A 13,205-nucleotide genomic window follows, 5' to 3' on the forward strand; every position below is an offset into this window, starting at 1 on the left:
ATTAGGAATACCACGTGACACCCTCAAACTTTGAACAAATCAGTAATGTCACATGACATCCTCTAACCTGGAACATTAGTAATACCACGTGACATCCTCAAACTTTGAACAAATCAGTAATGTCACATGACATCCTCTAACCTTGAACAAATCAGCAAAGTCAAATATGCCATTGATTAAACTTTGAAACTTGAAACTTTGAAACTTAATTACTTAATTAAACGCCTATTTCTACATACAAATATATTCAATGGCGTTTTACAATTTAAAAATATATATATAGTATAAATATGATACAGTATGTGCACGATATAAAATACAAAATTCAAATAGTGAAAAACAGTCTGCAAAATACAATGATTTAAGTTGACTTTTGAAAATGTCCAAAGATTCACAATTTCTTAAGTTTAAAGGTAACTCATTCCATAGTTTTGGACCTACAGTGCTGAAACTTCTGTCAGAAAATGTTTTCTTTCTATTAAAAGAAATTACAAAGTAACCTTCACTGGAAACAGATGATCTCAAAATTTGTTTAGACTCTTTATGTGACAAAAGAGCAGTCAAATATTGTGGTGCTTTACCCACTGAACAGTTGTACACGTATGTTAATATTTTAAAGCTTATTCTTGCTTTAATTGGCAGCCAGTGTAATTCAAACAATGCTTCTTTTGAGCTGTCATATTTTCTAAGTTTTAGTAAAATTTGACACGCATATTTTGAATTTGCTGGAATTTAGATAGTTTAGATTAAGGAGCAGATAAGGTGTGAAAAACAGACTCCTGATCCTGATCACTATACCGTCTCACTTTAAAGTGAGTAATATAAAAAGTAATATTGGAAAGAACAAGAGGCTCCCAGGAGCCTGAATCGCTTATCCGGTTTATTTTTTGCCTTCAAGGGCAAAAACTCTAACATGGAGTTGTTGTGACAATTGACTCAAAGCAGACTTTAATAGGACTTATCATAAGGATTATTTCATCAACTGAAAGATTTTTTCTATCTATTACAGTTCGAGATATTGGATGAAAAGAGCTAAAAACGTAATTTTTTGGCTTTCAAGGGCAATAACTCTATTAAAGAGTCATAAAAAAAACTTAGATCCCTGCAAACTTTTGTAGACCTTCTCATAAGGGTCATTTCAGCAATTGATAGTTTCATTCTATCTATCATTATTTTCAAGATATTGGCTGAAAAGTGTGAAAAAAATGCCATTTTTCACCTTTCAAGGGCAATAACTCTAACATGGAGTTGTCTGACAACTTTGATCCTTGAATACTTTCGTAGGCCTTATAATAAGGACCATTTCAGCAATTGAAAGAATTGGCTAAACCTAATGGTTTTGGAAATATATGTGAAAAACTACTGTTTGACCCTATGTTTTTATTTTTAGTACTGGCAGCCATGTTTTTCGATGGATCAAAAATCCCCACACCAGTTCTATGCAGGATACCCCAAGGAACATTCATACCAAGTTTATTTCCAATTGATCAAGTGGTGTCAGATGAAAATATTCTTGAAAGAAAAAACATTGAAAAAGGGTAATAACTCCAACATAACTTATCAGATTAAAATGAAAATTTTACCACAGATAGATATCATCATACTGAACACTTTTATCCAACATCAAAATTTGGCTATTGAGTAATAATCCAGGTGATGAAACCTTCAATTATCTAATATTTAATCAATTTTCACACTTCTTGACCAGTGTGGGAAAATGTGTCTCGTCTCAGATTCAAGTTCTGAGAGGCTAATATGCCAAAATCTAAATGGGCAATTGGTTGTTGTGTGATTGTATTGCATTGTCTATAAAATTTCATTGGTTGAATGCAACTTCATTACATTTCTATTGTTGTTTTATCTTAACAACTGTTGACATCATAGACAGAGGATAGCTAGAATTTCTGCCATGACACAGATGCCAAAGTTTTCATTTTAAAAAGTTAAAAGAAATAGAATCTACAACTTCAGCTTGTGGATTATGAAATTTCACACATCTTGAGAAATAAATTTTAAGTTTTAATATCTCAGCTAGCTTTCATATTAAAACTATGAAAATTTATTTCTCTCGAAGTAATAAAATTTCCTTAATTATCTCAATATCGCAGATTTTATATGTATTTTACCTGAGGAACAGTTACAGGTGCTTTTGCTTCCTTTGGATAGTTAGGGTCTTCCAGGAGATGGTTACAAACATTGTTGATAATGTTCTGCCAATTCTGCATTATCTGGTATCTATCATACAATTGGTCAACATAATTAGGATCCACATCAGGAAACATCAGTACCTAGTGAGATAAAATATTATCAAGTTCAATTTCGTCTCCAATATTGTGTGATTTATTTTCCTTGTAACATATTTTTATTGTTAAGCAGAAAACATTTGTTGGATCAAATTTTGTAACCTGTTCTATGATAAAGGATATGAACTTATTTATCTGTATTTAAAAATTTGTTTAATACAATGATATAGGGGTGGGTTATGAATCAAGTCCCATTACTTGCGGGGCAGGACGACCTACCTGCTTTGTAGTAGGTAGTGAGATTTAAATAGTCAGTTAATTGATTTGGATAAAAGATTAATTCTACCAATCGGTTTGTTGTTGTCTTGTCACCAAACGGTCTAGGTTTCGATCCTCGATGGCAGAGTATAATTTTGTGAGTCAAATCATGCTTTCCTGTTACATTTGAAATGTAAAATTCATACACTAACATCAAAGGAAAATAGAGATGTTTAATTTGAATTATCTCCCTTTGGAGTCCTCTAATAATAATAATAATAATAATAATAATAATAATAGACCCTTTAGTGCTAACTGTAGACTACTTGCTGAGCATTCGCAGAGCATGCTCAATACACACTTCCGCAAGGAAAATTCTTTTGTTCTACCCAAGCCCTACCTCGTGGAAGTGTATACTGAGCATGCTCATTAACTTACCACAAAAGGGTCTATTTTATTCCTAAATTGACTTGAAAATCCTAATGCATTACCCAAAAAAAATATTTCAAGAAGCAGAGACGATCTTACCATTTCTTTCCTAAGGTTATCTTTAGCTTTCTTTGTCCTCATTTCAGGAGTTTCTGCTTCCTCAAAGACAATATCTTGATTTTCCTTCTCCTCAGGAATTAACTCTGGAGTTTCCACCTCCTTATCAGGAATAATCACCTGCTCAGCTCTTTGCTCCGCAATTATCACTGGCTCACTACTAACAAAAGTTCACATGATCTCACACATCTTGAAGATGAATACTGAATATGGTTAGTAGAAGTTCAAAAAAAAAGTGTATTGCATATTAAAAACAGAACAGTGAGTAAAACTAACAATAACCTGAGGGGATCTTTGGTGAGAAATGATCTTTAAACGCCAATATATACAAAACACAGTTGACTATCACTTGTTTATTGGTCTTTAGAATTGATTAATCAGTTCAACAATTCAACTTGGGCTTTGCAGTTAATGCAATTATACTTAGAATTAGGAGAACAATACTATCTCAGGCCAAAGTTGAAAATTAGTGTGTTAGCCATAGCCTGACTCACCTGTCATAAGGTTCAACTAGAAAGTTTTTATTGGTGAAATATTGTTTATCTTTAATTTCTTACATTTCCTACAGGTTTAGATAGGTGTTACACTATAATCAGCAAACATTATATAGTTATTGACAGAATTCCTGTAATGCAGATCTTTATATTTATCTTCTGAAAATTTAAAGTTCAGACTTGGTAAAAAAAATTATTGACCTACCTACCAACCAAATGTTTATGTGAGCACTTGGACTATGTCAAACAGAAATATTTTTAAGTATGGCCAAAGAGATTATGATACTTCTTATTCTGTTAACTCTCAGTCTACAAATCCATCCTCCTTAGTCAGGGTTTTGAGTCCACCTTCACTCCCTCAAATCCCTGACATCACTCATTCATATTTAGCGTGTATCGTCCAGTGCCATCTAGGGGGTTACCTAAATTTAACCCAGATCCAACATCCAATCAAATCACTCGTAATAGAAACTCTTTGATATAACTTACAAAATGGCTACACATAACATCTATTTTTTTTATAAAGACTCTAAACATAATCTACAGTTAACATTTTTGACCATATTGAATTATTTGTGACATCTTACAAATATCAGTTACTATATCTAATCGTCCATTACCTTGTGTTCTTGTATATCTTTCCAATGATGTTTTATGTTAAAACAATTTTCACTGGTGCTCTGTACAAGGAAAAGTGACCAATCGGATTTGGCTAGACGATACCCGCTTAATATGAATGAGTGATGTCATGGGTTTGAGGGAGTGAAGGTAGACTCAAAACCCTGACTTGAGAGGATAAACAAATCAGACATTATCAAAATGAATTACCAAAATGAATTCAAAAGAAATGCCTTGTAACAAACATGTATAATTTGATTTATAAAATTTTGCTACAGTTATTGATTATATATCATACTGGTAATGCTTTAGCGTAGCTTGGCGTCAAAATATCATATGTTAATACTCTAAAGCATGTGATTTCCCACTGTATTTGTTTTGAGTGATTAAAGTTCTAAGAGGAAGGTTCCTTCAATAAAGAATAAGAGTTATGTGGAGCACAGCATGATAACAGCATGTTGAACTCTGTTCACATGAGGCACATGTGGACAAAAAATTAGTTTTTGACAGACTTACAGTTCATTATGGACACTGGTTTGGACATGATATAGCACAAAATTTGAAAGTCAATGAAAAGTTTCAAAATCAGAGCATCAGTAATTTGTTTAGGAGTAGCCCCTTTGACCCCTTATAACTCAAAAACCTTAAGAGATATCTGAAACCTGATTGAAATATACAGGGAATGATTTTCATAGGCAATCGGATGAGGAAAAAAAATTGGCAATCAGACCAAAAATAAAAGTTGATTTTTTGGGGTTTGGCCTCTCTGATCCCTTACAAATAATAAAAAAAACTGTTAGAAATATCTGAAATCTGATTGAAAAACTCATGCAGGGATTGTCATAAGGATTTGCAAAACTGGACCAAAAATAAACTACAAAAGCTGTTAGCAACTCTCACTATCTTGATACCCCCCACTCCCCCATTTGATAACATGCACCTTTTGACCACCATATTGATTTGGATCAAACTCTGATGTACAATGATAATATGTACTACAGATTCTGCAATGTTTCATTCAATTCCATTCAGTGGTATAGGAGGAGTAACAGATAAGAGATGGGTCCCCCAAAGTTCCCATATGCACAAATGAAAGTCCATCATTTACTATGTGAAACCCCCAGGTTGATTCAGTTAAAAAAGGGGTGCACATTGGGAACATTCAGTAAAATTCTGAGAAAGTTTTAGTTGTATAGGAGGAGTTACAGATAAGAGATGTCTCCATGTCCCCATATACATAAATGACAAATCCATGTTTTGCTATGTGAACCCCCCCCCAAAATTGATTCAAATCAAAATATAAAATAGGAGGTACATCATGAGAATATGTAATGAAGATTTTTTGAAAGTTTCATTCAATTCCATTCCATAGTATAAGAGGAGTAACAAATAATAGATGGTCCCCATGACTTCAAATGCACAAAAGTTTTGCTATGTGAAACCCCCAAATTGATTCAGATCAAAATCTAAAATAGGAGGTGCACCATGAGGACATGTAATAAAGATTTTTTGAAAGTTTCTTGAAATTCCTTTCTGTTGTATAGGAGGAGTAAGGAATAAGAGATGGGTCCCCATGACTCCATATTTACAAATGATAAAGTCCATGTTTTGCAATGTGAAACCCCAAACTGATTTGAATCAAAATCTAAAAACGGAGGTGCACAATGGGAACATGCAATCAAGATTCTGTGGAAGTTTTATTCAGTGGTATAGGAGGAGAAACATGTAAGAAATGGGTCCCTCATGTCCCCATATTCACAAATGACAAAGTCAATGTTTAGAAAAGTGAAACCACAGTCCTAAATCAATTCTGATCAAAAATTTAAAATAGGAGGTGCACAATGAGACCATGTTATGAAGATTTTGTGAAAGTTATATCGAATTCCATTCAGCGGAAGGAAGAAAGAAAGGATGGAGGGACACTTCAATCAGTATAAAATAATTATTATTTGGTGTGGGATGTGGCCCCTTTGACCCCTTTAAACAAAAAAAAGTGAGAGATATCTGAAATCAGATTGAAAAAAATAGGCAGACATTCAAATTTGCTGAAAAAGAACATTTTATGAAGTTACACCATTTTCGTCATTCAACCATTCAACTCAAGAGATTATGTTTACTATATATACCAAATACCACTGCAATCAAAGTAAATATAAAAATTAGCAAGAAAATGGCCCCCAGGTCAAACTTTCGCCATCATCATTCAAATTAGGCCACAATGTTTCATAAAAAAAAAAAAATCATTAGAATCTTAGCATCTGATGAAAATTTCAATACTGCCAGTCAACTCAGAATATCATGTTTATCTCCTGATTTGCTTTCATCTTCACATTCTTCTACAGTTGAGGAAAATAGCAAAAAAAGCATCTTAACCCATATGTTCTATTTTAAGAAAAGACCGCCATGTTTTTTGATTGATGACAAATTTTAAATTATCAATCAGTGCAGGATACCATTAAAAACAATCATGCAAACTTTCATTAAATTCTGTCACATGGTTTCAGAGGAGAAGATTTCAAAGTTGTACACTTAAAAAACAAAAACAAAAAAATAAAAGTTTCAGGGACCAAATCTCCTACACTGGCGGATCTTCTTGAAAATTTTGGCATAGGTACATTTTCTGATGGTAAACAATATTACCCTTCATCAGAAATTTGCTAAATTCAAAGGTTTAAACAGTATTTTGACCCTTATATTCTATTTTTAGTTTTTTTCATGGATCAAAAAGCCAAACAGTCATTTTGTACAAGATACCTTAAGAATCAATCATACAAACTTTCATTGAATTCTGTGCAGCTGTTTCTGAGGTTTTGAAAGTAATATTAAAAACAGCAAAAAAGTCTGAAAAGAGCAGTAACTCAAACATGAGTCCACAGATTTTCACCAAATTTGACTTTAAAATGAACACTTTAATCCTATGTCAAGATTTGGTTAAACCTAAAAGTTTTGGAGATATACGAGTAAAACTGCTGTTTGACCCTATGTTCTATTTTAAGTAACAGATCCATGTTTTTCAACAGGTAAAATTTGGTTAAAAACTAATGGTTTTGGAGATATATGAGAAAAATTGCTGTCAGACCACTATGTTCTATTTTTAGTAACTGCAGCCATGTTTTTCAAAGGATCAAAAATCCAACTAATCATTTTATGGAGGATACCCTATGGAAAAAATTATGCAAAGTTTCATCAAAATCTGTTCAGAAGTTACAGATTTTTGCTTGTTTACTTGCTGACCTACTCCTTCACTCTTATGAGGCTGACTTTATAGCTGATCTGATCCAAAAGAAAGAATATCGTTTGGCTAGATCCTTTAAACTCAGTTTCTGCTATATAGATGACGTATTATCTTTAAACAGTCCTAATTTTGGGGATTTGATACATTGCATCTATCCCAAAGAACTTAATACAAAGGATACAACAGACAATGTGGAGTCAGCCTCATATCTTGACCTACAATTAGAAATCCATGGTAAAGGGAAACTATTGACCAAACTTTACGACAAACGTGATGACTTTTCATTCAGTCAAATTTACTTTCATCAGTGGCAACATCCCTACAGCACCTGCGTATGAAGTGTTCATACCACAACCCATATGTTATGCCAGAGCTTGCTGAAACTACGCAGACTTTTTGTATCGCGCTAGAACTCTAACAAGTAGGCTCCTGGAATAGGGTTATGTTGCTACAAGATTGAAGTCATCACTACAGGAGTCTTATGGTCGTCATCATGAACTCTTGGATCTTTATGGTGTATCAATCTGCACCATGAAAACTGATTTATTCAATGGGTCATAGTTTTCCTTTCCTCGTTGGTCTACCCCGGACTTCACTTTTTATGAGCAACTCAGCGGGTGTTTCTAGAAAAGCAGAGGACACTTACCCTACTGGTGCACCTGGTCCATGCTCCAAGTTTTTAGTGGAGTCCGAGTTGCTCATTTGCTTTTATTACTTTGTATGTATGATTTTAGTTACTTTATTTTCTTTTTAGTGTATGTCTGTTTTCCATGTCTGGTCTTTGTCCCTGGATTACATTCTTTTCATTAACGATATAACCTTGGTTCCCTTGATTACTCTTACAGTGGAGAAGATGTTTGAAAAACTGTTAATGACAATGACGACAACTGACTATGGCAGACACCAAGTGACGGCAATGGCTCATTTGGCCTACTGCTAAGTGAGCTAAAAAGTAGGTTTATTTTTACATGGCCCAATTTTGTACCCTATTAACTCTAAAACATTGAAAGATCAGTATACCCTACAATTTTTGAAAACAAAAGGAGCCTGAACCGCTCACCTTGTTAAGTTTTTGCCTTAAAAGGGCAATTCTAACACGTTATCCAATATCTTTGATCCCCTGCAGACTTTAGTAGGCATTATCATAAAGATCATTTCAGCAATTAAAAATTTCTTTCTATCTATGATATTTTTCAAGACCCTATGTTCTATTTTAGTAACACCTGCCATGTTTTTCGACAGATCAAAAATCCCCACACTAGATCTATGCAGAATACCCTAAGAAATCTTTATACCAATTTAGATTCTTTTTGGTCTACTAGTATCAGAGGATTTAAAACAAATAACATTAAAAATAGGAAAAAAACGTCGAAAAAGAGCAACACAGCTGAACATATTAAAAACGAAAATTTGACCAGAGATAGATCTCATCATGCTGAACACTGTTACTTCATGTCAGAATTTGGCTAAACCTTTCAGTTTTGGAGATGTATGCGAAAAACTTCTGTCTAAACCTTATGTTCTACTTTTAATAATAACGATTATTTTGTTAGACGGATAAAAAAGTTCTATGTAGAATACCGTAAGAAACATTCATAGCAAGTCTGGTTCAATAGGTCAAGTAATTTCAGAGGAGAAGATTTTTGAAAGTAATAATGTTTAAAATAGCAAAAAAAAAACATAAAAAAATGGGCAATAACAAAAATTTGACCACAGATAGATCTCATCATTCTGAACACATTCAAAATATTTTGTATAAAAACTAATCATCAATTGTTATAAGTGTTAACTATGAATTTGAAGACTTCAATCCATTACAACTGAAAACACATAAGGACTTATAAAGATTCTTGCATTAAAAGGACGAAATAATTGCTTAAAGTTTACCAAAATTTGGATATTCTGATCATTATGCATATTTTGGTCAATTTCTTAAATTTTTTCTGGAAAAAACATGGTGTCCACACCCAAGAAACAATTTCATATTTTGTGAATACATTAATACATTCATTTATACATACCCGGTAGTTAAAATATTTGAAAATATAAAGTTGTTTCTTAGGTTGGACATACTAGTTTACATCTGGATGTAAAAATATCTGAAAAAACAACAAAAGAAGGTTGGTTTGGAAAATCTTCAACAGTTTTTGTTAAATGACATACACCATTGTGACATCATTACAATGAAGTAAGGATACAAATCCTTCATTTACCTTATATAAAAATTTTACTACATTTTGAACAAATTTCATTTTAGTACAACAAAGTTGACATGTATTCATTCATAGCCTAACTGTCCTTTCATCTGTGGCAATATCCCTTCAGCACCTGCATATGGAGTGTTCATATCACAACTCATACATTATGCCAGAGCTTGCCAAGACTATGCAGACTTTTTGTATTGCGCTAGAATTCTAATAAATAGGCTTCTGGAGCAGGATTATGTTGCTACAAGATTGAAGTCATTACTACAAAAGTTTTATGGTGTCATCATGAACTCATGGATCGTTACGATGCATCCATCTGTGCCATGAAAACTGATTTGTTCAACATGTCATAGTTTTCCTTTCCTCTTTCCTCTACCCCGGACTTCACTTTTTATGAGCAACTCAGCGGGTGTTTCTAGAAAAGCAGAGGACACTTACCCTACTGGTGCACCTGGTCCATGCTCCTAGTTTTTAGTGAGATCCGAGTTGCTCATTTGCTTTTGTTACTTTGTATGTACGATTTTAGTTTCTCTATGTTCTTTGTTGTGTATGTCTGTTTTCCATATCTGGTCTTTGTCCCTGGATTTCATTCTTTTGATTACCACTATAACCTTGGTTCCCTTGATTACTCTAATACCACTACATATTTATAAAAATCAAAAGGGAGCCAACATCAATTAAAAGAAACAATTCACCAAAGTTTCACAAAAATTGGCAGCATTGGCTTAGTGTGAATGATGGACAGATGGACAGAAACCATATACATATACCATAATACACCCTACCTTAAGAAAGTGTGCAAAGTTTTCCTATAGTGTAGCATGTACAAATTCAACTAAGTCCTATAATTCTTGTAAAGTTTCTAAAATCAAAATGACAGCCCAATCATGCAGTATAATATACACATCGGTTTTCAGTTGAGTGACAAACTTATAATGAATTTTTTGCTGAGATGCTTACATGTGAACATAAACAATGGAAATCTGACCAGAAAGGGTAAAAAAAAGCCTTATTTGTTTCTTTCAGTTATTGAAATCAATAAGTTTTATTGGAAAGAGATATGTTTTTATGTTCAAAATTTGTTTCAATACACTTTGATATCAGCTGTTTCCATTCTCTTCATTAGCTTGTATAACTGTAAATAAGGGGTGTATGTCCACAATCAGGTGACTTTATAACATTATATATAATTACCAATGATTTGTTTATGTATGCTGGCCTAAGAATTTTCAAAATATGATCAGTTATAAATATAAATAAACCTCTCACCAAATTTATTCAGTATATTTGCAATATGGAGGGGTTACAACCCTATAAATAAAATTAAGATGTGGAAAGTATGGTGAACTATAAATGTAATAATATAAACCATGTACAATGTATTTGTACTTTTATTTATTTGCAGTATAAATGCCTAAAGGGTAGACAAATCTTACCACAGGGAAATGATACAAAAAAATAAAAAAAAAGTATTATTGCCAGTTACTTTGTTATGTTTATTGTCTATGGCAACATCCCTTCAGCATCATGAACTTGTGAATCGTTAGTGTAACCTTCTACACCATGTGAACCAATAATCACTTGATTTTCTTGTTTGGTATATGAATTGCAAGCATATGCTGGTAATTTTCATGGAAATGACTAATTATTTGCGTAAACCATGTTACATGCATTGTTCTCCATCCCTTCTAAATATATTCATACCTTTGTTGCCCTCTCGTATATTGAGTGTACTGTTGTAAACAACTATTTTAGCACATTTATATTTGCAAATATTAGATTCTTTCTTCATTAATCAACTTTTTGTGCATATTAAGAAATAATACTTCGATATTTTGCCCTTTTAGTGTGTCTTATACTCCTCATCCTTCCATTCCACATATGTATAATATGTTTACATGTGTATGTGATGGTTATGCCAGATAAACTCAATAATTACCTATCAAGATTTAGCTTTGTACGGTAGATTGTATAGGACATATAAATGGTTTCCGAATGGACTCACTAGATCTAGCTTTGTACGGTAGACTGTATAGGACATATAAATGGTTTCCGAATGGACTCACTAGATCTAGCTTTGTACGGTAGATTGTATAGGACATATAAATGGTTTCCGAATGGGCTCATTTGATTTAGCTTTGATTTATCGAAAAAAACTTTGTATCTAGTACTTTGTACCCAAAAATCGAGTATCCCTCCCAAAAATCTATTATTTGCATATTTCTCAACCAACCCTCAATGTTACACTGCATGCCAATGTAATCAATTACATATAGTGACTAACAGTCCTACAAAATTTGAACAAAATCAGTTAAGTGATTTCCCAAGAGTTGTATCCATAAAGTGGTCCTACGGTATAGCATGAACAAATATAACAAAGTCCCGTACCTCCTGTAAGATTTCTCAAACATCTTTGTACATATTTTTGATTTTCCATATAAGCCAGTTCTACAAATAACATCAAAATTGGTTAAGAATATGAAATTTAAATATTTGACTAAGATGCTGTTTTTCCCAATTGTGACCTGTTCTTTCTAAACCACTTAATCATTGCCTAAACTACAGTCCAGGAGCCTCAATCACTCACCTGGTTCATTTTTACCTTACAAAGGCAATGTCATTATACAATTTAAAACAATGAAGACTTATGCAGGCTTTATATTAAGCATTATAGTTTTTTTCTACCTATCCAAGTTTTCAAGATATTGGTTAAAAACTGTAAAAAAAAAAAAAAGAACATCATCTTTTGCCTTTCAAGGGCAATAGCTCAAACAAAGTGTCACCCTACAACTTCAACCCAATGGAGAATCATAAGAATCATTTATATCAATGAAGGTTTTTTTCTTTTTAGTATAGTTTTCCAGACTGTAAAAAGTGTTATTTTTGCTTTTAAAGGATGAGATCATACTACAACTTTGACTCAACTGAGACTTTAATAGAGCTCTCTAAGCTGAAGAAGGAAGGTCACATTTATTTTCCAGTATTTCTTGAAGTTTTTGAGATATATGTAGAAATTGGTGACTTGACCCATGTATTCTAAAAAATAGCACATACATGTACCCTAAGGATGCTAGTGACCAAATTTTGTAGAAATCCACAAAGTGGTTTTACAATAAAAGTTAGCTTACTGATTTAGGACGAGTTGTGTTAGGTTCTAAGGTCTCACTAACCACTTCAAATGTTTCCATTACTTTACACGTTAAAAAAGTAATTTTCAAAGTTTCACTGTGAATTCCCAGGACAAATGACATCTTAAAGTTGCATACTGTTGCGAAGCTTGGAAAATAAGGCTTCCAAAATCATTAAGCTAACGGTACGATGATTGCAGAAATTCTTCACAAAATTTACTTGAATAAATAATACTGAAAATCCACATTTTTACCATTTCTGCTAACTGACAGCATGGAGGCATATTACTAACACATTTAAACAATATTCATACACTTTTGTAGTTAATTACATATATGATTTTAAAGTACACATTCTCAGCTTTATTTTGACTACTTTTAATCATAATACACACAAATAATGCACTTACCATGCATATGTCTAGGTTCAGTGTGTTTTTGGTACTACATATGGGGGTGGCCATTTGACCCGGAAG

General features: G+C 32.9%; 1 protein-coding gene across 6 annotated transcripts in view; it reads right to left on the minus strand.

Moving 5' to 3' along the window:
- The window catches only part of LOC148618481 (uncharacterized), a 49,095-nt gene that overhangs the window by 26,618 nt on the left and 9,272 nt on the right, over window positions 1-13,205 (minus strand). For 5 of the 6 annotated variants that reach the window (XR_015921387.1, XM_088577461.1, XM_088577457.1 and 2 more), the window contains exons 4-5: window positions 3,030-3,207; window positions 2,127-2,288 (exon numbers count right to left, since the gene is read on the minus strand). Coding sequence is in view for 5 of the 6 variants with exons in the window: in XM_088577461.1 (XP_088433587.1) it covers window positions 2,127-2,288; window positions 3,030-3,207 (340 nt within the window). In the remaining variant the exon portion in view is untranslated. The remainder of the gene's footprint in view (window positions 1-2,126; window positions 2,289-3,029; window positions 3,208-13,205) is intronic. The other variant, XM_088577459.1, reaches the window with a different exon arrangement.

The sequence above is a fragment of the Perna viridis genome, chromosome 4 (assembly GCF_037379345.1).
Source record: "Perna viridis isolate PV_CMFRI_1.1 ecotype Kerala chromosome 4, ASM3737934v1, whole genome shotgun sequence".
Taxonomy (NCBI): domain Eukaryota; kingdom Metazoa; phylum Mollusca; class Bivalvia; order Mytilida; family Mytilidae; genus Perna; species Perna viridis.